Source organism: Sciurus carolinensis, chromosome 10 (assembly GCF_902686445.1).
Source record: "Sciurus carolinensis chromosome 10, mSciCar1.2, whole genome shotgun sequence".
In the NCBI taxonomy this organism is placed as follows: domain Eukaryota; kingdom Metazoa; phylum Chordata; class Mammalia; order Rodentia; family Sciuridae; genus Sciurus; species Sciurus carolinensis.
This window is the reverse complement of record NC_062222.1, coordinates 128,072,007-128,097,383: the sequence shown is the minus strand read 5'-3', so window position 1 is coordinate 128,097,383 and position 25,377 is coordinate 128,072,007. Positions and strand designations below refer to the sequence as shown.

The window sequence follows — 25,377 nt, the reverse complement described above, 5'->3', positions numbered from 1 at the left end:
TTTTTCCTACAGTTACCCAACCTCAGGTATTCCATTATAGTAGTACCAATGGACTAGTACCATGTCCTCTGTTAATTTTTTCTCTTCTTCCTAATCTCCTAATTTTAGAGAACTCAGTTCTTGATCTTCTTCTCTTCTCTGCACACATTTAGTATATTTCCAGTTACCAGTTTATTGCCTCTCCGCTCCAAAGCCATCCCTCCTTGCCTTCTCTGTGATAACTAAGTTGACCTCTGGAAGCATTTTTCCTGTACAGCTGACATGATGTTCAGTTTTGCTGATAAAAACACAACATCAATCATTACTTAGTAGGTCTGGTTTCTCAGTGGAATAAAAACTAGCAGCTTTCCTGAATCGAAGTGGACCCCGAGCAAGTCACTTAACTTACTGTTTCCTCAAATCAGTAATGGAAACCATCCAACCTAGGTATTCGTTTGTTGGTTTTACTTTCCAGTGCTGGGGATGAAACCCAGGGTCTTATGCACGCTAGGGAAGTGCTCTGCTGCTGAGCACCACCCCAGCCCCCATCCTCGACAGTCTGAGGATGAGATGGGGGACTGGACCTGGGAGGGACTGGGCAACTATGTAGGTGCTATCAGCAGCTGGACCTGTGCTCCAGATCCAGGTGCGCTGCTCTCTAGCTGGGAGACCTTGAACAAGCAGCCCTACCTTTCTGGGAGTTCCCACATTCTTTCGTGTAATACTAAGAAAAAATCACCTTGCAGAATAGTGATGAGAACAAAAAAATTAAATAAACTCGAAAAGTTAAGCAAAGAAATGACCGTAATACCAAGCAACCTCCCTCCCTGGCATTTAACCAAGAATTGAAAACAGGTGTCTAAATACTTGTACATGAATGCTCAGAGCAGCCAACAGGAGGAAAGAGCCCAAATGTCTACCAAAGATGATAATAAACAGAACTGCAGTTTATACACATACAGTGAAATACTGTCCCCATCCCAGCTACCATGGGGCCAATGCAAAGGAACTGCTGAGGGGCGCTGGATTTTATTTTGGAATGATGAAGATATTTTGGGCCTAGAGGCAGCGGTTGTACAACCTTGTAGATGTGTAAATGCCACTGGATTGCTCACCTTGATTTTAATTTTATTTTATAAATCTGGTTAATTTTATGTGAATTTCACACCTTAAAAAAAAAAAGAAGAAGAAGAAGAAGAAGAAACATAGGATAGGGCTTTACAAGCTGGAGTCGTCTGGTGACGGGTTCTGGGCTTGGTCCTGGCACTTACTGGCAACCGTGGTAATTGTTCTCTGGACCTACTTCCTCACCTGCAAAGTGACTACGCTGGAGTGTATCACGATGTAACCATGGGCCTGAATCACCTGAAGAGCCATTTCCAGAGGCACAGGGCCAAGCCACCACCCTCAGAGTCAGATGTACCCAAGACAGACAGCCACTGTGTGGAAAAAACTGCTCGTCCCCTTTGAGAACACCAGATGAAAAGACCTCAGGCAGCCCGTGATTCTGCTGCACCACCCATGACAACCGTATGTAACGTTCAGTTTGGTTAAAGAAGACGACACAGTAAATGAAGTGCATTTATTAGGAAAAACACTCGAAAGATTTATCAGTAGTTCTCTTGCACACTTAGCCCTAGGCCAGGGCACACTTGGCAACTGCACAAGAAAAGGACACCATGAAAGAGTCCAGGGGATTTTGCTGACACCACAAAAGTAGTTTTAAGGCAGTTTAATTAAAGGTCGCAAAAACTACATCTATGACATAAACTTGACATTTGAAAATAACTCAGCTCTCAAAATGATCCGATACCAAGAAATCACTGAACTAGTGGAGACAACAGCCACTGTCGCGGGCAGACGAGGGTCCCAAAAGCACTCCAGCATGCTGCTACACAGGCGGGCTGTGCAGACACCCTCGTGTGGTCAGCACAGACTGGCGTGCTGTTTGCAGGCCCCATCACACGTTATTTCACACGAGCATACTACACTGTCCTGGGAGAACAAATGAACGTTAGGTGAGAGAAAACCAGGACTCACTATCCCGTACCACAAACAGGGTTACATAAGACACAGGCCAGACACAGGGCAGACACGGCCACGCTGAGACAGGTTAGTGACTTTTACGGCAGGCCCCTCCCACGCACGGAAGATGAAGCTTAAAAATACGCTGGGGTGAGCTCCGTCTTTCCTTCTGTGGTCACCACCTGGATTAGACTTCCCGAACTGGGTCGATTCTTCCCTGTGATCCAGTCATGGAAGGTTCTAGAACAAAGAAGAGAAGCTTTACATTTTCAAAGCAAAATTCTGGACGTACTTACGTTCACATCAGTGGCTAGAGGGTGACATACAGTAGCAGATGTGAAAAGGCCCCTGGTCATCCCAGACACACGTCCCAGGGAGTTCAGTCTCTCGTTCGTTCTAATTTCTAAGTGACAAAATTTGATGTGACCTTAACATTTTTTAATTTTTCTGCATTGTTAAAATTCTTTATAATGGTGATAATGACCTTAAGTGAGTAAAAAGAACTTCAGTTAATTTAAAAGAAAGACATATGCATAATAGAGGCTCCCCAATATCAACAAGGAACTAGTTCCAGGACCCCTGAGGACACCAAAATCCAAAGAGGTTCAAATCCTTTATATAAAATGACATAGCATTTGCGTGTAACCTACACACACCCTCCCATGCACTTTACATCATATCTAGACACCTAGCACAATGTAAAGCTATGTAAGCAGTTGGTGCACGGTATGGTCAGGGAATAAAGACAAGTTTAAAAATGTGCACATGTTCAGCACAGAAGCAAATTTTTCCTCCAATATTTTCAACCCAAGATTGGTTGAATCCACATTTGCAGAACCCACAGATACAAAGGGGGTTCATTGCATTTTATACCTCCTTGGAAATGAATTTTTTTTAAGCAAACATGCATGAAGCTACCCACAGCTGTGCTAAGCAATGAAAATAAAAGAAATAGAAACCAGACTATTCCAATCAAACATGCTGAGGGCTGCACTGGGAGTAGGTAACAGCTACACTGAGGAGAGGGGTAGCTAAGTCTGCTCGCGGCAGCCAGGAAGACCTCTAGGAGACAAACCTGAAAAAGGACATGATGAATTCACAGGGAATAGCCACAAGTAGGGGACATTTTTTAAAAACTGAACATTTACATTAGAGTGAGTCTGACAACTCACCAGCTGGGCCTTGAGGCCTTCTTAACTTAGAAAGCACTCAGAGGTTCTGGGGACACTCTGTCATGCCCACCTGCAACCTTCTAGGCTAGATCTGGTGGTCAAATGGTCAACTCTCAGACTCCTGAGGGCTGAACGAGCCAAGAGAAGTGCCGGCTCAGAAACGGGAGGCCTGCAGGACTCGTCGACAACCACAGTGCTGTGGCCCTCTGGCCTGGGGCAGGCAGAGCTTGGCCCCGCGGGGAAGACGGTCACCTGGGAGGTGGAGAGGTTCTTGTGCTCACTGCACACGTCTCAGAATGTCTTACTTCTCCTTAACTTGGAGTGGATGAGAGGGAGCCTTACCACGGATGCTAAGAACGTAATGCACTCAGACACTTCAAAGCAGATTTCCCACCAACTGGTCCAGTGAGTTCTTAAATACTGCAAATGGTTGAACACGATTTCTAGACCAAGGATGCCTGAGACAGCCCTCCCTCTGGGGTCTTGGCTGAGCACAAATTCACACATGGGAGCCCAGATGTTCCATCTAGAGTCAGGCTCCTAGGCCAATGTCCCTCTCGAGTGCTGTTGGGAGCACTGGCTTAAAATAATAATAATAATGATTAAAAAAAAAAAAAAAAAAAAAAAAAAAAAGGCCCTGAGTTTGATCCCCAGCAGTGCCAAAAGAAGAGAAAAAGAAATTCAAATGCAGTCATAACTCAAAGCTGACCTCTTCCACAACTTCCATCTTTTTTTTCTTTTCACAAGCAAAGCATTACGCCTGATTCCTGGCAGGGGCAGAAACAACTGTCAACATACTACTTATTAAGACCACAGGTTTGGTGGCCACACTGCCTGGGTTCCATCCTGGCTCTGCTGTGTGACCTTAGGCAAGTTACTCACCCCCCACAATGTCCCCAAGTCCCCAAGCCTTAAGTGAGGCAAGTCTGCCATGAGCATTAAATAATTGCAATGCAGTGTTCAGAAGGCCGCCTGGCCCCAGCAGGTAACCAGTACACTGCAGGTACTTGTTTCAAATGTAAAATGCAAATCCCAAATGTCTCCCAATTTAATTTAAATGAGACTGAAGCATAGCCACACTGTGCAAACATCTCTGTGGCCATCAGAGCAGCTAGTACAGTCACAGCCTCCAGCTCCTGGCTGCTCCATGAGGTCGGGATTGCAGCTTCATCATCGCCCTGCACCCACGGCCCAGGGGGACACCTGGCCCCAGTGGGTGCTCTATGAATTCAGGATTATGAAATAGAGGTGTCTGAGAAACCAAGATGAGAAAAGCAAAAAGAGCAAATCAACCCTTTGTCCAGTGAGCTCTCAAATGCCACCATGTTCATAAAAGATTTCAGCAAAAGGCTGCTTTCTGCAGGTCTATGGCTCAACAGATTGACACGTGATCCCAGACTTCCATTCAGAGTCTCATGGTTACACAGCTGTCCCTGGTCACATCAGCAATGACAGTACAGGAGCTGAGTTTACTTGCTAAGGGTCCAACACTCTGCCAAGGGTTCAGCACACACCAACATGTTTCATCCTCTGAACCCTTTTTGTGGCCTCATTATACAGTGGGGCAAGTTGAGGCCTACAGCCCTTAACATTCTCAGCTTGACTGGACAGTGGGGTGGGGGGAGCCAGGATTCATGTCCCACTGTAAACCCCTCCACCATTGCTTAGCTTCAAATCCACCTACCCTAGATTCATGCTGAGGTGCCACATATCCCGAGAGGCCCAGGAACCTCACAAGGCCACCCCTGGATTACTGATGATCCAAGAGATCATGGGCTTATCCTTTGGCACATAAAAGGCAGAGACGGAGGGCTAGGGGTTTCTTAGTCAGTGGCTCTGAAATACTCACTCGACTAGGAATTCTAAGGGTGTCCAGGAGCTGAAGTCGGCCTCAGGCATGGACTTCCTGTTCATCGGCGTATCCAGAGTGACCCTGCAATGCAGAGAGAAGAGTGTCATCTGTGCATCACCTTTACAGCAGGCGCCCGGTCCTCCTGGGCAGGGACGTGCGAACATGCAGCATTAGCACCCGAACCTCTGGCACCAACAGACATCCATCTGAGAATCAGACAGGAGGATAACCAGAGAGACCAGGAAGCTGTCCACACTAACAGAAATCACACCTGAGCGTAATTCTACCAGGCTGTTTACAACTCACCCTTGAGGCCATCAAGAACAAGATGGGAACAGCCACATTCTGCCTTCCCGTTTTTTTTTTTTTTTTTTTTTGGTACCCAGAATTTAATCTAGGGGGGGTTTAACCACCAAGCCACATCCCCAGCCCTTTTTATATTTTATCAGAGACAGGGTCTCAATGAGTTGCTTAGGGCCTCACTAAGTTGCTGAGGCTGGCTTTGAACTTACAATCCTCTTGCCTCGATCTCCCAAGTAGCTGAGATTACAGGCGTGAGCCACAGTACCCGGCCTGCCTTTATTTTAAAGACAGTCTTTACTGAAGTAAATTGCTTTGTTAAGTCTCCAAACACTCCCTAAAGTGTAGCAGACTCATTTCCAAGGATTCAACTGGAATAGCATTATTTCAAATATGAGAATACTAAAATATTAAACATTTAAGTACAAATCCACTTTCCATGAAATCTTTGGAATTTTTGGCAACAACATATAGAGTTCACACATGTAGGAATCTCTCCAAAACATGCAGACCTCAGGAATCACTCAAAACAGCTGCAGGGTGTTCACAGAAAATCCTCACAACTGAGAGGGACTGGAGAGGTGGTCAGCGAGGTCTCTGAGCAGCCCCAGTGTCCCTTCATAGGACTGGAGGCAAGAGGCAGGCCAGCTGCTGCTGGAATTCCTGCAGGGAGAAGGAACACGCCACTGCCAAGGTAACCGCCACCGCATGGGACACTAACTGGGGACCTCCTTCCTGATCACAGGCAGAAAAGAGCCATGGTTCCCATATCCTCCCACAAACCCTCCTTCACTTTTCCACCCATGCACAGCCACACACACACACACACACACACATACTCGCACACACACACACTCACACTCAGTCACACACATACACTCACACATTCACTCACACTCACACACACACACACTCGCACACACTCACGCACTCACACACTCACACACACACTCTCCACACACACTCACACACACACTCACTCCTCACACACACACACACTCACTCGCACACTCTCAGTCACACACACACACACTCACACACACTCACCACACACTCACACACTCACACTCTCACACACTCACACTCACACACACACTCACACATTCACACACACACTCCATACACACACACTCACACTCCCACACACTCCACACACTCACACACATACACACACATTCACACACACACACACACACACACACTGATCTCATAACAACATGAACAACAGAGCTACATTTGGTAAAACATGTAGGCTACTTTTAAAGGAAGCAGGGAGAAAAAAAAATGAAACCAAGAAAAAAAAGAGGCAAAAAGGACAGACCCATCCCACCAGCTAATCAACCATCTGGACAAACCAATATAATCCCAAGGCTGCAGGTGCACGCTACAGGCCGTAAGCCCCCTCCCGCTGCCTATCGCCACCCGGCCCTGATCCACAGGTGTGCGATCAAGAGACGGGCCCTTCGGGAGATGATGAGGCCGTGAGGGCTTCATCTGCATGCACTGGACAGAGGCTTGAGGAGCCTCATCTGCGAGGAATAACTCTCACCAGACACCAAACCTGCTGGCATCTGAGTTTGAACTTTCCAGCCTCCAGAACTGTAGTAAACTTCTGTTGCTTATAGATGACCCACCTCAAGTATTCTGAATGGACTAAGACAAGCATCTTAAGGGTCTCTGGTGGATTTTAGAACCTGAGATGATGCACATACAAGTTCCTGGCAGAAAGTGACTCCCTGACAAGCATCAACTCCTGGCCCTGGACAGGGGTGGACAGAGGTAGGCAGAGGTGAATGGCAGCCGGGAAACCCCCAAGCACCTACGGGAGCACAGCGATGGCAGCAGCCCCAGGTGGCATGCCGCTGTTCTTGCCCGCGAGGCTCTGGCAGAGCTGATGGACAGCACCCTTGGCCATGCCGTAGCCGATCATCCCTGGGAAATGGGGAAAAATACAGCTTGATTACCACTGGCTTCCCGAGTGACCCCAGAATGTATGATCTCCTTTGTGCATCTGGTTCATTAAAGCTTTATCAACAGCTGTATCTGCCCTTCTTCAAGCAGGGCACCTCACACACACTCACACACACTCACACACACACACACACACACACACACACACACAGACACACACACACACACACACAGACACACACACACACACATATGAGAGTCTGCAGAGAGAAGAAGGGGATGGGGTCAGCAGGCAGGCAGGGGCTGTAGCCTCTGGCCAGGCTCCAGGAACACAGGCTGCACAGAGATCCCTGTGTCACTGCCGATTCTTCTTCCCCAGCTGGTGACAGGAAGCAGTGGGAAGGATCCTGGACTCAGAATTCACAAAGTGGGGCTCTCCTGTTTTACCAACGACTACAAAATCACAGACCCCCTGGGCCTGTTTTCCCACCTGTAAATGGAAGTGGTAACTCAGATCCCAATTCATTCACAAGGCTGAGGATCCATGAAAGGAGGCTGTATCCATGAAAGGCCTCAGGAACCACATCAGGGACAGCCCCTTTGACGGGCGGGAAGCACAGGTTTGTGTAGGGGACTAGCTGCCCACTTGCCTGGGAGCTGCTCTGCTGGGAGCTGGGGCAGAAAGCGCCCCCCCAGGACAGCTCTCCATTCTTCCTCTTGGCATCGTCAGGAGTCTACAGCTGTTGAAAACACTCCCTCCTCGCCAGAGACGGGGAACAGCTGCCTGTGCTCACTCTGACAGGACTGGCAATTCTGGCCTTGGATTATTTCTTTACTACCACTGGGCCCAACTGCCACCACTCCACTGCCTACAAAGCCAGAGCTGGGGAGGAGCTGCCAGGGGCTGCCCGCTCTCAGACACCGAAACCCCACTGAACCCTCACACCGTGGAGCCTCTTCTACGTGTGGATTCACAGATCCAGTGTTAGGAATACGAAGAAATTCCCAGCTGCAAGGAGGAGTCCCACAGCCCACAAGAAAGGAACTAGGCTCTGAGTTCCAGGCCAGGGTTTGGCCCCAGGCGTGGTTCCTGACCACTGGGCGATGTCAGCGGCCCCTTCAGCCTCCAGTTCATTCCCCCTAAACGCAATACCAACGCCCACGTCACTAGCAGTTTATACAGGGAGGCATCTTATGTCTCCAACAGGCTCTTTCACTCCCAGAAGGAGGTAAGCTCCAGAGGTAGGGGCCTTAATTGTTAGTTAACAGTGCAGGCCAATCCAAAGAGTGGCATTCAGTAAGTATTTCAATCACTCTTATCAGGAAAGAGCAACAGGTGAGGGTGGAGAACGGGGTTTCATCAAAGTGGGGGTCCTCAAAAGAGTGTGAAGCTGAAGTTCTGCCTGGGGCTCTGCTTCATCACAGCTGGGCCAATGCTCCACCGACCTTAGTTTCTCAGGATTCCAGACAAACTAACTTTGAAAAAACAATCTACGAGGAAGTGAAAAAAGCAGCTGGAGAGCCACTGAATTATTGTTTTAAACATGTGAATGGACTGGTGTCGTGCAGGTGCACACAGAACACACAGAGGTGCTTCCAGAAGGGTGCACAGAGGCGAGACTGGCAGAGCAGGGGAGGGAGAGCGGCAGGACCAGGGCTTGGGTGGGAGGGCATCTTCCTACTCTCTGTATCTCCTTCAGCTCCACGTGGACGCTTACTGCAAGCACTGGTTAGTTTTCCAATTTAAAAAACTGATTAATAAAATTGGTTAAATAAAAACTAATGCACTGCCTTCTCACCTTTTCCCTTAAGTTCTACATATTTCACTGCATAATTGTCACAGATTTTATGCCAAATTTTTTTGCAAAAAAGTGGGGTGTGACCATTATTTAAGCTATTAAAAAATGTGCCATTTTATTTATTATATTAAAAATCTTTTTTATTAAAAATCATTTATTACTAAACTGCCTTTGATGCAAGATTAGGATGCACAGGATACTCATGAATCTAATTAATGCAGTAGCAATGATTATGCGCTGAAATAGGTTCTTTTCAAACTATCAAATCAGGTCCCGCCACAAAATCTCCCCAGAGCTGGGCTCCCCTCCCGCAGGGCATTTTGCTGAGCCCTGAACACAGCAGTCTCTGCTCCAGCCACAAGCCCACAGTACAATGACCAAGTCGAGGGATCAATGCAGCGCCCACACTGATCTGCTACTTACTACCCCCTAACTACTTCCTGGCCAAGTGGTCTTAGACGAGTCACCTAGCATTGCTGAACTTTGGTTTTCTCACCTGTAATCAAGGGACAACAACTGCACCTAGGTACCTCTGCAAAGTGACATCATGCATATAGAGCTTGACCCAGTAAGTCTAGCCAAACAAGGTAGATTCCTAAAAAAATTATACTTGTTTTCTAACAAATTTACTGAGATTAACTGATGTACAATAAGCTATATATGTGCAAGGCATACCACCTGAGCCAATTTTGACATGTTATCATGCTACCTATAAGTCTTTCTTCCCTCCCACTATTTAAAATGAGGATCTGCAGCCTGAAGCAAGAGATGCCTTTTATTAGGGTATGTTTGTCTGCCCCACAGATGTGGTAGGAACGGGGTGTCCCGCCCCTCTGTGTTCCCCACTGCACACAAACTGCAGCTGCTTACTGGATACTGCTATCACAGCAACAGTGAGCACAGGTAATCCCACCAACACCTCCTCCTTCAGAAAGTCACTATTCCTTCCAAACCTCAGCAGCCTGCTTAAAAACCCCAGCACCTGTAAAGCCAGGCTGAGGAGGCAGCCAGGCCCAGGGGGAGGGGCGCCACAGCCCAGCCAGGAACCAACCACCAACCAGCCTCCACAAACCACCAAGAATTGCAAAAGAGGGTCAAGGTCTCAAAAAGTACTCAGAGGCACAAAGAGAGTATTTCCCCATCCTGCACTTCTCTGTCTAATCAGGGGTCAAGAAGCCAACTGTGGATTAAAAACATGACAAACTCAGCAAAGTCCCAAGACTCTTTTCACTCCACTCAAACAACAGAAAGGGAATCCAGGGAAGGGGAGAAAGCAACCAGCAACCCTAATGGCTTAGCTCTACAGAACAGCACCTCTGGACACACAAAGTGGGTAAGACCTACTTTGCAAAATCAATAAAAAGTGCACCTCGCTAGGAAGATAAACACTTTCTTCCAAATTATAAAATGATCAGTGTGCGCCCTACAAAGATTCCAACCACTGCACAGTGGTCCCATTGCTTTAGAATATTTATCCTCCAGTAAACAGCCCTCACATACAACCCTGGAAAGAGGGGGGACATTTACTCAGTATCTCTCCAAGCAAAAGCCATTATTTCATTTTTTAACAAATCTTCTTGAGTTTGAGGGAATATTAAGCTTGATTCATCATTTACTTTCAAAGTATAGATTTCCCCAAATGTTGGGGGGGGGGTGGGAATCTGAACCAAAGTTGAAAGATGTCATAACTCGTCGTACATGGTGCACAGGACTGTAATGCCAGCTACTTGGGAGGCTGAAGTTCACGGTCAGCCTGCGCAACTCAGTGAGACTCTTTCACAAAAAGAAAAATTAAAAGGGGCTGGGGACATGGCTCAGCTTGCCTAGCACAAATAAGACCTTCAGTTCCATCCCCAGTACAACAACAACAAAAAGATCTCATGCCTCGAATTAGCTTAACATCTAACCTAAGAGTTTAAAGACAAATTTACGTACGTTGTAGTAAGCAGGAGTAATTGGGCAAAAGTAAGCCCGGAGAGCACACTAAGAGTTCACATTGCCTACAGACTCGCTGCAACACCCTCTAAGCCATTTACCTCCATCAAGATGCACACACGTCACGACAGCCATATACAGGAGAATCACTATTTATCCTCATTTCACAAATAACAAAATGAGGCTCAGAGTGGTTAAGTAACTTGCCAAATATGTAGTAGTGAGCAAGTGTGACAGTCACCACAGAAGACCTGGAAGTGTGGGTGCTTCCAGGGCCTGCGGGCACATAAAGGAGGATGCAGACACTCCTCAATTTATGATGGGGCTACACCCTGATTAGCCCATGCTAAGCTGAAACCCCAAGTTGAAAACACATTTAGCACACCTGACTTACCAAACAGCATGGCTCAGCCTCGCCTGACTCAAACACGCTCATGTCCTTCCATAAGCTATAGTCAGGTAAAATCATCTAACAAGAGCCTATCTCGTGTAAACTGCTGAATCCTGTACTGAAAGTGAACATTGATCGTCTCATCATTGCAAGTCAAAAAACTGGAAACTGAAACACTATTCAAAGTCAGGGACCCTCTAAACTTATTAACCAAGGGAAAAGGAGAGAATATTGCTTTGTCCTTTAGAAAAATTAGTCTTTCAGTCCCAGGGTTTTGTTTTTAAATATCAAACTATTATTCATTTCTGTATTTACTCTCCAGTGCCTCTGGCCTATGTCACCTTTAATAAAATCAGCCTCAACCAAACGGACATCTAACGTCTAAACAGATTTAATTATTGCAACAGCCACGGACTTGTATGATCATATCCTCTGAGAAATGTAGTAAGAAAATGAGTGGCAAGAAACCACTACTTAATAAGACTTCACAGTTCAGTGAGTTACATTAAAATTGAGAATGTGCCCAAGGTCATTAGATCCAAAAAAGGTTTCCTTCAAAAAAAAAAAAAAAAAAAAAAAACAGGAGTTTAGGAGGCACTTTCTTCCCCTCTGTGCACTTCGCCCTGTGCAATGGGCCGATGTGCATCCCCCAGGGTCACATGACGATGTCCTAATCAGCAGTCCCTCAGAATCTGACTATATTTGGAAAGAGTCATTAAGGAGATGATTATGTTAAAATGAGGTCATCAGGGTGGGAACCTGGACCAATACGGTCCTCATAAGGACAGGAAATCAGGGCACACACATGGAAGACGAGGAGAGGAAAACAGGGCACACACACAGAAAATCACAAGGATACAGGTAAAAGGCAGCCGCCTGTAAGCTCGAGAACTGTGAGAAAACGGATCTTTCTTTTTTTTTTTTTTTTTTTTTTTGTGGTGCTGGGGATTGAACCCAGGGCTTGGTGCTTGAGAGGCAAGCACTCTACCAACTGAGCTATCTCGCCAGCCCCAAAAACGAATCTTTCTTGTTTAAGCCATCCAGTGTATGGCAGTCCCAGGGAATGAAAAATGCAAAGGACACTGGGGTATGCACAACGTAACAGAAACAGCAAACAGTGCAAAAATGGTCAGGGTTTTCATTCAAAGCAAGTCTGCATCTCTACTGTATGGACCTAGACAATGCACTCAACTCCCTGACCAGTACACTGAAACAGCCAACAGTGTACCCACCCCAGGATGAAACGAAGATATGTGTGAAGGCAAGGAGTAACAAGTAACAAGACCGAACATTTGATGTGAATGTAGCAAGACCTTCCATGTACTGGTCCTACCACACGCTGGGCACTATCTACTATCTACAGCTCTACAGATTTAGGGTGGCTCTTCAAGTTGGATATTATTGTCACTGTTGTACAATTGGGGAAACAACAGCAGAAATTTGTTCAGAGAAAACAGAATGAAGAATCCACTCCTGGTCTCTCATTCCAGAGTGGATGAGCAACTTCCAGTTGCTGAGCTCCTTCCCTGGGACAGGTGACCACGTGCAATGATGAGAACACCTGCTTATCTGCCAGGGAATATCTACCACAGCATTCGCTCCTGGGTGGACCACAGATAATGGACAGATAGGGGGTGCCACACTGTAGGATTCCATAACCACTGTGAACATAAGGACAAATGCAAATGAAAAGATCAGGACCCCCCCACACACTAAAGAGTCACACATAAAAGGGATAAAATCCATCCAACGGTAAAGCACCTGAGCGCATAAAGGGCTTTAATATTCCTCATCCCATGAAGGCCCAGCAGCCCTGGCACACAATGCAAACGTTCCCATTCCACAGTTGGAAAATAAAGGCTTACCGGGAGTCCCATCCAGGGCGGCCTTGGCACCAGCCAGGGTCAAGAGGCCTCCTTCTTTGAGGTGCTTGGTGGCCAGATGGCTGGATATGGTCGATGTCCACATGCTCTGCTTCCACATGAGGTCGCAGTTTTTAAAGAGAGCTGAGCAGAAAAATGTGGGTTCAGATTCCCAGAGAAGAAACCCAAAGGAGAACCTGACTCATGTAGCCCTAACTCAAGGAGGCCCCCCCAGTTCCTTGGTCCCCCACCCCCATCTACAACAGGGTCTGATAGCAGCAGCACAGGCTGGGGAGTCAGAGGGGCAGGCACAGGCTCAAACCCAGTCATGTGACCACCAAGTCTCAGCTTCCTCACCTGTTAACCGGGAAAATTTTAGCCAATGAATTTTAGCAAGTAAATCTGGAGTCACCAGATTGCTGCACAGGCATCAAAGATTGTTTCACTTTACAAAAGGCGTCGGATTGAAAACAAAACCTAAATGACTATGTGGGCTTTTATCTGCTAAAATCCAAGGGATGTTACCACGCAGCCATAAAGGGGGCTTGGTCAGAGCTACGTTGTTTGTGGCTGAAAGGCTAATGTCAGCTTTAGAAACACGTCAAAGGGAGCTGGAATAAGAACCTCATCACACTTGTTTCAGTCCTCTGCCAGAGAGGCAGGAGGAACAAGTGGCAGCATGTGTCACACCACCAAGGGGCGACTTACAGGACACATGGAACCCCAGGATCCAGAAAGAATGCCCTCCTGATAGAGGGGCAGCAGACACACACCAGGGATTGCATTTCCCTACTAAAAAAGATGAGGAAAAAATGTGCTGGACCCACGTTTATCACTTCCTGCTTCCAAAACACACCCAAGGTTATCAGGCTATTTACCAACCTGACTACCCCACAAAACACAGAATCTCACATTTAAATGTGGCTCACAGAACTTCAATTCCTCTTTCCACGGCTTTGGCTAATAAGTGTAAAAGAGATGATAAAATCAGAAAACTTCCATTTTCCAGTTGTCACTATAATGGCTTTAGGCAGGGGTCACCAACAGCTGCTTAAAATCATTAGGGGATGAGTGTACTCACACGCAGTCCCAATATACAATCCAATGGGTCACTTTTACTCTATGCAAACAGGAAAACATGGAAGTCTGATGCTTAGCACCTCAACCAAGCATCGAATCTGGCATTCCCATGAGCAGGGTCATCTGACATGCTGGGCTTCCAATGTGATGTAATGTTCAGTGCACAAGACCACTTGGGAAGAACTCCCACCTTGAAAATGTTTAACATGAATCTAAGCAAGTCTCTAGACCTAACGACCAGTTCACAAGGGAACACTGCGGTAGAGAACACATCAAATGACACCTTAGAGAATTTGGTGGAATCCAGAACATGGGACATTCTATTTCTGAAAACTACCTGGGACTCAATAAAAAGCCTCATGGAGGCAGGGGAGATAATTCTACATTAAGAGATTAAAAACAGCAACAATTTGCAATTTGACATTATTTTATAGAATTACTGTCAATCTTCATAGGTACAATGGTGTCAGCATAATGTAGGAAAACAGGCTCACAGTTGGGAAAGGTGCGTGCTAAAGTGAGGTGACATGTACTTTCCTTCCAATGGTTAACAAAAAAGCAATACACAGAGTGCAGGCATGCAAGAAAGCAAGAGAGCATTCAGCAAATGTTAACAACCGCTGAGTCTACTTGGAGGGCATAACAATGTCACAAACTTTTCATTAAGCAATCTAGAGCCTCCTTATAAACCCTGTCGGAGCCTCCTCGAACACAGCAATCAATAAAGAAAATGGAAGTTTCCTAATTTTACCATCCCTTTTACACTTACTAAAGAAAGTCACTTAAAGAGGAATTGAAGTTCTGTGAGCCACATTTAAATGTGAGATTGGTATTTTATGGGGTACTCAGGTTGGTGAAATAGCCTGATAACCTTGTGTGCATTTTCTATATGTATGAAAATGTTCATAATAAAAAAGTTTAAAAATGTAATCAGATTCAGCAAAAGCTCACCTCTGAGTTCTTTGGACCAGCAGAATAATCTGTCAAGTTCATTTATATCCCTCAATTCCTAAACAGAATAAACCCTGAAAGTCTGGGCAGAAGCAAGGCTGATTTCATTCTGTCTCTACTTTGAGCTTCAAATTCAATGCTAACTCTCTCCTCCAAACAGGCATTAATGATGGTGCTATGGTCTGAATATGTCTCCCAAAGTTCACATGTTGGAAATTTAAACCCCCAGTGCAACAGTGAAGAGGGGTGGGACATTTAAAAGTGATTATGTCCTCATGAGTGGATTAATGTCATTATTGCAGGAGTCAGTTACTGACAAAGGGGGCTCAGGCGCCCCCCCACCCACCCCCTCTCTCATGCTCCCTTGCCTTTTATCTTCCACCATGGGATCATGCAGCAAGAAGGCCCTCACCAGATTCCAAAGCCTCAGTTTTGGACTTTCCAGCCTCCAAAACTGTAAGAATAAACTTCTGATCTTTATAAATGACCCACTCTCAGGTATTCTTGTTATAGCAGCACAAAACGCACTAAGGCACAGAGCTATTGTAAAGACTCTGGGAGACATACAGAAAAACAGCTGGCCTGGCATCTAGTCAACACCTGATCCACATCAGCCGGACAAAGAGCAGAGAGGAATGAATGATTAACTCAGAAAAGAACTCACACTTGGATTTGGCGTTGCCTCCAGCCCATCCTCCAGCGACACAGAGAATGGCGTCCACCTTCTCTTCACCCAGGAGCTTTCCAACCTCAGCAGTCACCTTGAGCAAGGGAACAAGCAGATGCGTGAGCGGTAAGGCAGCCGGAGAAGCCTGCATCCCAACAGTTGCCTCGGTTTCTCCTCCTCTTCATTTTATGTCAGTTTATAGTGCTGACAATTTAACACAGAGATACGAGATGGAAAGACTCACCTTTGAGGAGTGTTTTGAATAGTGAAGCCCAACTACATTTCAGTGGGATTTTCAATAAGCAATCTAGAGCCTCTTCATAATAATTTAAAACCCAGGTTTCATGGCCCATAGCTAACCTTCTAGTGAATTCCACTCCAGACTTCCTTCCCAAATCATGGAATCATAATCTGAGAAGAGAATCAGCTCTACTTCGCCCCCAAAACAAAAACCCCTTTAACTGTAACTCACAGAAAAATATCAAAAATTAAGCACAAGAAAAAAAGACAGTCAATGGTAAAATGTTGGTAAATACTGAGTACATGGGGTTCATTTTAATGATCTATATTTGTTGGAAATTTTAAAGAACAAAAAATACATTCATGCCCTCTTGTTCCAATTTATTAAAAGAACAATCTGGTGAGACATGCCATTCTGGCCAAGGACCACAACTCTTCCTGGGTTCTCTAGAATGGCTGAGGTAATGCCTCCCGAGCGCACATTAAGATCATTCTTCTAAAGATTTAAATCAAGACCCAGTGTCTCTACAGCAACACCTCAGTCCGTTGCCTCTTCCCAGGAAGTTTCTGAGGACTCAACTGCTCCTTCAATTGCCAGTGGAGACCAATCTTCCCTCGGCGACACACCTCACCTAACTTAGGTTTTAAGAAGTTTCCCAAATCTCCCATGGCCTCTACCTAACCTGATGCATCTTTTGTTGACCTTCCTCCTGTGGCTCAGAGTTACCCGTCAGCCCCTCCCTTCTCTCTGAAGCTGTGTCCAGAGCCCAGAGCCAGCTGCCAGAAGCTGGGTTAGCTTCTGCACATGCACAGAACCCATGCCTAACCTGGCATGGTCTACTTTTTAGGGACACATGGAGCCAGCAACCATGCACCTGTTTGACTTCTTTTTCTTTTTAAAACATTACACTTTACTTTTACAATAAAATTTAAATTTAAATTTAAATTCCCTCCGCTTAAATTTTGCTCTCTGCTCAAGAATCTTCTATAGATTCAGTGTCTTTCTCACTTCATATCTTGTCACTAGTTGAATTTCCTGCCCATTGACCAATTTTACATGTCTCAGGACTGAATTTCTTCTTGTGGAGCATTAAAACTAAAAAATGACTATCCCACTGTTGGGCCAGAAATACATCATTTTAAAAGCTGAGCCCATAATAACTAAGGCATTTCTCTGTCTCTGTCTCACAGATGCACTCTATAGTCAAGTTTCAGGTGGGGACAACATCCACATTCAAAAACCCACAAGGACATCTGAACCTGCAGAAAACAGGAACTAAGGAGACACTGACTGCAGAGACCCACACCCAAAAGATGTGCTGCTTGCCAAGCCTGGGCACTGCCTTTCCATTTAGTTTTTTGATTACTTTGTTCACATGACAGTAGTTTGATCTGAGGAAGCTTAGCACAGTGGTTAAAAGAACAGTCATTAAACTTCCACTGCCCAGGTTCAAATCCCGACCACGCCGCTTCCTACCTGTTTGACCTTGGCAAATGTCAAGGGTCTTTCTGTGCCTCACTCTCCCCATTTCTAAAAGGGAGATAAAATTAGAAATTTTGTTTTGAGGGTGTTATGGAGACTAGATGTATCAAAGTAAATAATGTACTCAGAACAGTGCCTGGCAACTAAAAAAGGCAAGTCAATTTCATTACTAAACTCATTAAGGTTAATCGGTATCACTTAAGTAAAGCAAACATTAGGATCATATTAAAGAAAGGTAAGAACAATGAAAACACGGTTGGTCATCCATACCTGTGGGCTACACATCCAAGGATTTGACCAACTTTGGACAGAAAATATTCAAAGGGAAAAACTACATCTGTAATAAACACGTATAAACTTTGTTCTTGTCATCATTATCTAAACAATAAAGTACAACAAATATTAGTTTAGCACTGTATTAGTTCTTATAAGTAGTCTAGAGGGCATAAAGTATGTGGAGGCTGTGCAGGTTATTGCCAACACTACACTACTTTATATAAGGGACCTGAGCATCTGCAGATTTTGATGTCCACAGAAGGTTCTAGAACCAATTCCCCATGGATAGCAAAAGATGACTATGTTCTATAATAAATTCATCTGGCTTTTATTTCTACCCTACATCAATCTGATGCTTTAGAAAGAGTAAATGAGCTGCAAGTTATGCTCAGTTTTATTCTTAAATATTTTAGAATTACATACATATGTTTTAGAGAGATGGATTGGAAAAGAACTTTAAAATGTATTAACTGCACTGTGGAACTATAAACGATTTCTTCTTTTTGCTTATCTGTATTTTCTGCATCACACACATATCACCTTAAAAAGTCTTTGAATTTGTTAAAATAGTCAAGGATCAGAAAACACCCAACAGTATTAAGACCATCAGGGAGGGCACAACTACATGAAAAGGAAAAGGTGACCCACTTAGAAGCCAAGTTAGTGTCAGAACCCTTGCCCCGATTCCACCAGGAACTAGCTTGATGCCCATGGCACTACATGTCTGAAACCCAGTGATCGCAGCCATAAAATGACCCACTCGCCTGCCTCATGAATAGTTGTGAAAAAATGGGATATCGTGCAGAATGACCTGGAGGTTTCCTGAGGCATGAGGGTTAAGCACCAGCATGAGACACTCAACAGAGTCCTCCCGGCAACTCGAAATGGTCCCTCCAGAAAGGTAGAGCTGCCTAGGAGCTTCTAAAATATTTTCCCCAAACATCCCTACAGTTAACAGTGATTCCTTTTGGGGAATAACACTATCTTAGAGAGAAAATGAAGCATTTTACAGTTTCCCTGTATATTTATACAGCTGTGTTCAGTTTATTTTATGATATGCATACAATTTTTAATTTTAAAATAATCTGTATTAACAGTCATCCTTTGAACTAGGTAACTTCACACTGTAGACTACACACCAAAAATCAGCTATGTAGACAACGATGTTCACCACAATGTTTTTGATAAATAATAAAAAATAAAAGGAAAATGAAAATCTGCAAAAAAGAACCGAAGTGTACAATAAGTTGCAATGAGTAAAACTGTGGCCAATCACCAATATGAAAAAGTAAACATCCCAAAGAGATTTTTTTACGTGCTGAAGAATTTAAATTACAGAATAAATTTAAAAGAACAAAAAAAGTTGATCACAGTATATAAAATGCAAAATTACCTCAACTTTCAAAAGTAATAACAATACAGTATGCATAGGAAAGGCAAGAAAACAGGCCACAATGAGCTACTCAGATATGGATTATATGATTTGTCTTTGAATTTTATCACTTTGTCCAAATTTTCTTCCATGAGCACAAATCACTTTCATAATTACAGAAATAATACTTGTAAAAAAAGAACACACAGTCAGTGGAAAGCCCACCCTGGGGCTTCCCAGTCAGAACCCTGGGGGTTGTTTCTGGAGTTACCTGGTCAGCCTGCTCAGTAAAGGAGTCTGTCATCCTAACAACCACACTAGCACTGGCCTCCTCGTTTTCCACCACATCGATGCTGGCAACCCACTGGAGAGAAAAAAATTATGATTCAGAGACAGTAAGTTGTTACTCCTTTAAGATCCACACCCAGAAATGGGGGAAACAGAGACAGAAAAGAGGCTTACAGAATGAGTATCCCTTATCTAAAATGCATTTTTCAGATTTTGGACATTTGGAGATTTTAGAATATTTGCATATACATAAGAAGATATCTTGGGATGGACCCAAGTCTAAACAAAAATGCACTTATGTTTCATACATACTTTATACCTAGCCTCAAGGTAATATCATATGATGTTTTCAATAATTTTGTACATGCTACAAAGTTTCTCGGCATGGTATTTTCCAACTGGGGCATCATGCTGGCCCTCAAATAAGTTTTGGTTTTGGGAGCATTTCGGACTTTTGCTTTAAAGACACTCAACATGTAAATGAAAACCCAAGAGAGAAGGAAGTGGCAACTGACCTCTCCCAGGGACTTGCGACTTTAGCCCCAGACTTCACCTCATCCCAGTGCATTTTCCCTCCAAACACCCCTCCTCCTCCCCTCACTTCTCTTCACTTCTAGAGACACCAGGAGTCAGCAAATCTCCTGGAAAGGCCAGATAGTAATCATTTCAGACTTTGCTGGCATATGGTCTCTGTCACAAGCACTCAAATCTGTTATGACAGCAGCAGAGCATAGCCAGCTACAGACAATAGGGACATGAAGGAGCATGGCTGTGTTCCAATAAATCTTCAGATGCTGAAATATGAATTTCATATAATTTTCACATGTGGCAAAATATTGTTCTTTCTTCTGTTTTTTTAACCATTTGAATATAAAACCCTTCTTAGCTCTTTGTACGAAAGCGTGTGGCTGACCAGATTCCTCCTATAGAGGTTGGTAGTTTGGAGGATGCCTGTCTATGGCAGAGGGTTTGGGAGTGAAAGTGAATGCTACCTCTGCCACTGAGAGACTCTTAGGCCTCAAGCACTGCAGCCATTCCCCACCCATAAAGAGTGGGTCCTTAATGACTGAAAGGGTTAGCATAAGAAAGTCATGAAATGGAGGATGCTAAGTCTCCAGGCTCTGGTGACACAGGGTTCTTACTCAGAAAGCTCCAGGGTCCTTCAGTCTGAAGGCCCCAGAGGTCAATATCTCTATCTTAAGCTGTGGCCACAGCCTCATTCAACAACTCTCATTACTTGTACACCACAAGCCATGGGGAACACTGAGACAGACTCCATTCCAGTCCTCCCTAAGGAGCCAACAAGGGAGGGGAGAAAGAGTCAGAGGTAAATCAGTTCATCAGACTCCACCCCAATGGAAGGGAAACCAAAGTGCCCCCTGCCAAGCAAAAGCACAGCCCTCCACATCTGCAACACTGACACTAACAGATCTACCCCATTAAAGTTACATGGAGGACTAAATAAAATTAGGAGTCGGAGCGCTGCCATGCATAGAAGCACAGTGCCTAGCCCCTAGTAGACATTCCTTCAATGCTACCATCTCAACCCCCATCTCTGCAGACCTAGGAAGACACCCTAACCAGCTTTCCCAGATTCTAAGCAGGTGGGTGAGGAGGGGAAGATGCGTTTGGAATACTTTAGAAGCATATTCCTGTACCAAATTTTGAGAGAGAAGAAAACCCTGGGACCCTCCCTCTGGTTCAAGGGGACTCCCTTACCCAGGTTGCTGCCTCTGCTAACTAAACTCCCAGGAAGGTGCCCCAGAACTCCAGCACAGACTTCTGAGCAAGTGGCAGTTGCAGAGAAGACCCATGTGCTAAACCCCGCTGAGCAGATGGGTCAAGAGTCCCTGACTTCCTCCCCTGGGCCCTGTTCCACCTGCCACCGTCTGAGACTGGACACTTGGCTATGCAAAGTAGTTGAAATATTCTTTGTAAAGAATCTGGCAGCAGCTTCGGGCTGTCTTCAAACCCGCAGGTCCAAAGGAGCTAAAGGAACAGGGGTGGTAACAGTAAGATCAATAATAACTAGCATTTAAATAGCTTTTGGCGGGTGAGTCAAATAATCTACCTGCAACAACAACAATTATCTCATTTACTCCTCAAAACACCCCGGAGGGGTAAACACCATCATTAATCCCCATTTTACTTATGGGGAAACTGAGGTTGGCAGGCATTAAGTGAACAATTCATCGTCATGGGCCTAGCAACCGGAGACAACAGGGAGTCTAAATCTAGAGGCGTCCTTCTATATTCTCACCCCAGCTCCTCTTCCTTCCCCTAGGAATTCATCCAGACTTTCTGGGCCCAGAGAGGGTCTAGGGAGCAGACCACCCCGCCACCACGCTGCTGGCAGCGCAAAGGCCCCGTTCCAGGGGCCGGCGTGTCTGCAAGACAGAGACTTGCTTTTGCAGACCTGTGCGCGCACGGGCAGGCACTCGTGTCCCAGGTGCACTGGGGTCCTGGCTTCCTCCTGGCTGCCCTCCCTGCTGCACCAGAAGCCCTGGGCCCGGTCACCACAGTGCCCGCCCCTGGTGGCAGAGGCCCGCGGCCCCCGACCCGCCACATTACCCAGTTGCGGGCCCGGAAGGCCTGCACGCATCGCGAGCCCAGCGCGCCCCTGCCGCCGTACACCAGCACCCGGCGCGCCTCGCCCGCCGCCGCCGCCATGCCGCTGTTCCCCGCCGGCTCCGCAGCTCCCCAGGCCGTGACCCTACCGCCGCGCCCGCTGCGCCGCCTAGCGCTCCACTCTGCCAGGAGAGCTCGGCGGCCGGGACCTGCGCCTGCGGCCACGCCCACATCCGCCCCGCCCCGGGGGCGTGGACACCAGCAAAGCCCCGCCTCCCGGCCGCCTATCATCCAGGAGGGTCTAGCCCGGGGCTGGCGTGTGAGGGCGGGAGAGTGCTGCTGCGCGGACCTGGAAGTCCATTGCTGGAGAAACTTCCTAAAACACATTATTTATCTAAGAGTGCGGACTCTGCCTGCCCCACTGTTTGATAGCTGTGTGGCCTAAGCGACTTCCATGCCTGAGTTTCCTCAGGAGTGAATAATAGTCTGGCCCCCTGGGGTTTGGGAAAGATTGCAAAAGGTAATGCTGTTAGCTAACCCTTCGGAAGCACATCCTTCGGCAAAATCAGTATCCAAGAAAGGAGAGTTGGAATGGAAGGACCGGAGGGAAGGAGGGAAAGGGATGGCTTTATTTGGTGGCCGAAGAAAAAGAAGCTGTTTTGCACACAGTCAGCTTCTCAACTCCAGGGGATGGATGGAGGAGATGTAGGATATGAATAATAAGATAGAGGGAAGAGGCTGTTGTAGGAATATGCACGTCTTTTCTGGAAATAGGTGGAAGTCTCATAGGAACTCAGGTGCCACGTTATTTTTCTGTTCCTTTCATGGTTTAGTGTTTCTGGTCTTAGTGACTGTTAGCTGTCTTTAGCCTTAAAGCCAGGATAAAGGGCTGGGAAGATAGCTCAGTTGGTAGAGTGCTTGCCTTGCAAGCACAAGGCTCTGGGTTCTAATCCCCAGCACCACAAAAAAAAAAAAGAAGACAGGATAAAGACTAGGGGAGTTGAGGTCAAGTTAACTGTATATTATGGTTTATATTATATTATAGTTTATATTATAAAGGTTTAGGCAAAACAGTTCTCAGGTGATCAGCATGTCTACATACAGTGCTGAGTAGAATCTGACCCAAAGTCAAAGAAGAAAAGGAAGGAGACACACTGGGTGAAGACAGATGCCAAGCCTTTCATCCTTTCCAGTCTCATCAGACATCTGCCGGCAGGACGGAAGAGTTGTTTTCAGCAAAAGTGGCCGTCAGTCCCAGAAGAGTAATCTAGGCAGCTGCTGTCATCATAACCCATAGTCAGAGGTGTGATCTACAATAAAGCTAGTGGGAGACTATTAATGTTTTGCCCAACAGTGCAATCTCCAAAATTAGTGATTTTCAAGCCAGTCAAGAGCAAATGAACAGAGAGGTCATTTAGTTTTTCTCCATGACAATACGACAGTACTTAGAGGACCATAGCTAAGTGGTAGGAGCTCAATGAATGCCAATGCCAGTAAGTGACCTGTGCACTAGTTCACTTTACTCCACTAAACAATCCCAGGACCAGCAGAAAACTCAGGTGTGACAGTCTCAGACTCTCGCCCAGAGGACCAGATCTTCAGCAGCCAGTTTGCTTAACCACACCTCCAATCAGCACACCCAGGGCTTGAGAATCAGGTTACCCATAGGTTTTTCCTGGAGATGATTTCTTAACCCCTGAAACACCAAAAGTTAACAGAGGTTCATTATTTAGGGCAAAAAAAAAAAAAAGTGGCACCAAGGTATTACACACATGCTGCTTTCTGAAAGCATGCTTAATATTAAAATAAGAATGTTAGCTAACATGGATCATTTATCAAAGTGCCAACAATTCTTCTTTTTTATTTTTTTATTTTATTTATTTTGTTCTTTTTAGTTATACATGACAGTAGAATGTATTTTGACATATTATACATACACAGAGTACAACTTTGCATTCTGGTTGTACATGACGTAGAGTTACACCAGTCTCGTATTCATAAATGAACATTGGAAAGTAATGTCAGATTAATTCTACTGTCTTTTCTATTCCCATTCCCTATCCCTTCCCTTCATTCCCCTTTGTCTAATCCAATGAACTTCTGTTTTTCCCTCCCACCCACTCCCCTTGTTGTGAGTTAGCATCCACATATCACAGAGAACATTTGGCCTTTGGTTTTTTTGGGATGGCCTATTTCACTTAATTTCAAATGCCATCATTTCATTTCCCTTTGTGGCTGAGTAATAGTTCATTGCCAAGCAGTCTTCTTAAGCCTTTTTATGTTTTATGTCATTGATTACTGGAAACAAGTTTGCTCTTTCAAGGTCATTGGGATGCAGATGAACTGTTGTATTTCAAAGACCTGAATTACAGTCCATATGCTGACAACCAATTTACCCTTAACAGAAATGACGGGAACAGCACATCTCTTCCCCTTCCCTACCAAAAAGGGCTAGTGGAGCTTTTCAGGTGATGGAGCATTTGGTAAAGCCCCATGCAAACTGATGAAATGTTGTACTTTACTTTCACTGAAGAACAACCGCGGATGTGAGCCCCCGATATGAAGAAGGAAGCTATTATTTCTATAGCACATCTCTCTGCTACCCTAGCACATCCCTCACGAAATTCCAAGACTATTGCACCTTCTTGAGTCCCCTCCAGACTTCTGTGACCAAATAAGAAATTTTACTGTGCCATATCTGCTCAATTTTGTTCCCTAGGATATTGACAGAGTGACTGTTGCCAGTCACAGGTGACATTAATTTGACATTCAGAAGTACAGTAAAAGTCAAAATTTAAAAAGCCATAGTAGAAAATAGAAAGTAGATAATAATTCATTCCTAGAACCTGCAGGTTAAAAGGAAAAGAGAGATCTTCATTTTTAAAAGAGATAAATACCCCAGCAGTGTAAACACTATTTGCTGACATATTAAACACACACACAGACACACACACACACACACACACACACTTCCCTGTCACATTTCAGATAGCATGGAGCATGGAGGAAGGGGGAGAGGAAGGTTAAGTATCAGGGTCCACAAATAGATTCATATTGCAATTTTACCCTTGTCAGTGTCACCCAGTGATAAATCCATAAAGCCCCAATTTACACATTTTAGTTAAATCCTCGAGAATCGGCTCATTTCCTGGTGTTTTTCACAGTTCTAGGCATCTGACAGCAGTGACATTTTAGAGAAAGAAATGCCAGGGCACACATCAAAGAG

At 45.3% G+C, this 25,377-nt stretch overlaps 1 protein-coding gene across 1 annotated transcript; it reads right to left on the bottom strand.

The window, feature by feature from the left end:
* Window positions 1–1,547: 1,547 nt before the first annotated feature.
* Window positions 1,548–22,351, bottom strand: Qdpr (quinoid dihydropteridine reductase). The gene is made up of 7 exons (XM_047567148.1): window positions 22,155–22,351; window positions 19,567–19,659; window positions 15,922–16,018; window positions 13,230–13,370; window positions 7,152–7,260; window positions 5,026–5,109; window positions 1,548–2,244 (listed from the first exon to the last, which is right to left on the bottom strand). The coding sequence occupies exons 1-7, from the start codon at window positions 22,251–22,253 to the stop codon at window positions 2,139–2,141; spliced, it is 729 nt and encodes a 242-aa protein (XP_047423104.1). The 5' UTR covers window positions 22,254–22,351; the 3' UTR covers window positions 1,548–2,138.
* Window positions 22,352–25,377: the final 3,026 nt, after the last annotated feature.

Excerpts from the sequence above, each read along its gene's own strand:
- Qdpr (XM_047567148.1), bottom strand. The coding sequence starts at position 22,253 with ATGGCGGCGGCGGCGGGCGAGGCGCGCCGGGTGCTGGTGTACGGCGGC. Across the intron at positions 13,371-15,921 it reads AGGCAACGCCAAATCCAAGT|CTCTCTTTAAAAACTGCGAC; the intron begins GTGAGTTCTTTT and ends TTTTCTGCTCAG. Across the intron at positions 7,261-13,229 it reads CGCCCTGGATGGGACTCCCG|GGATGATCGGCTACGGCATG; the intron begins GTAAGCCTTTAT and ends CCCATTTCCCAG.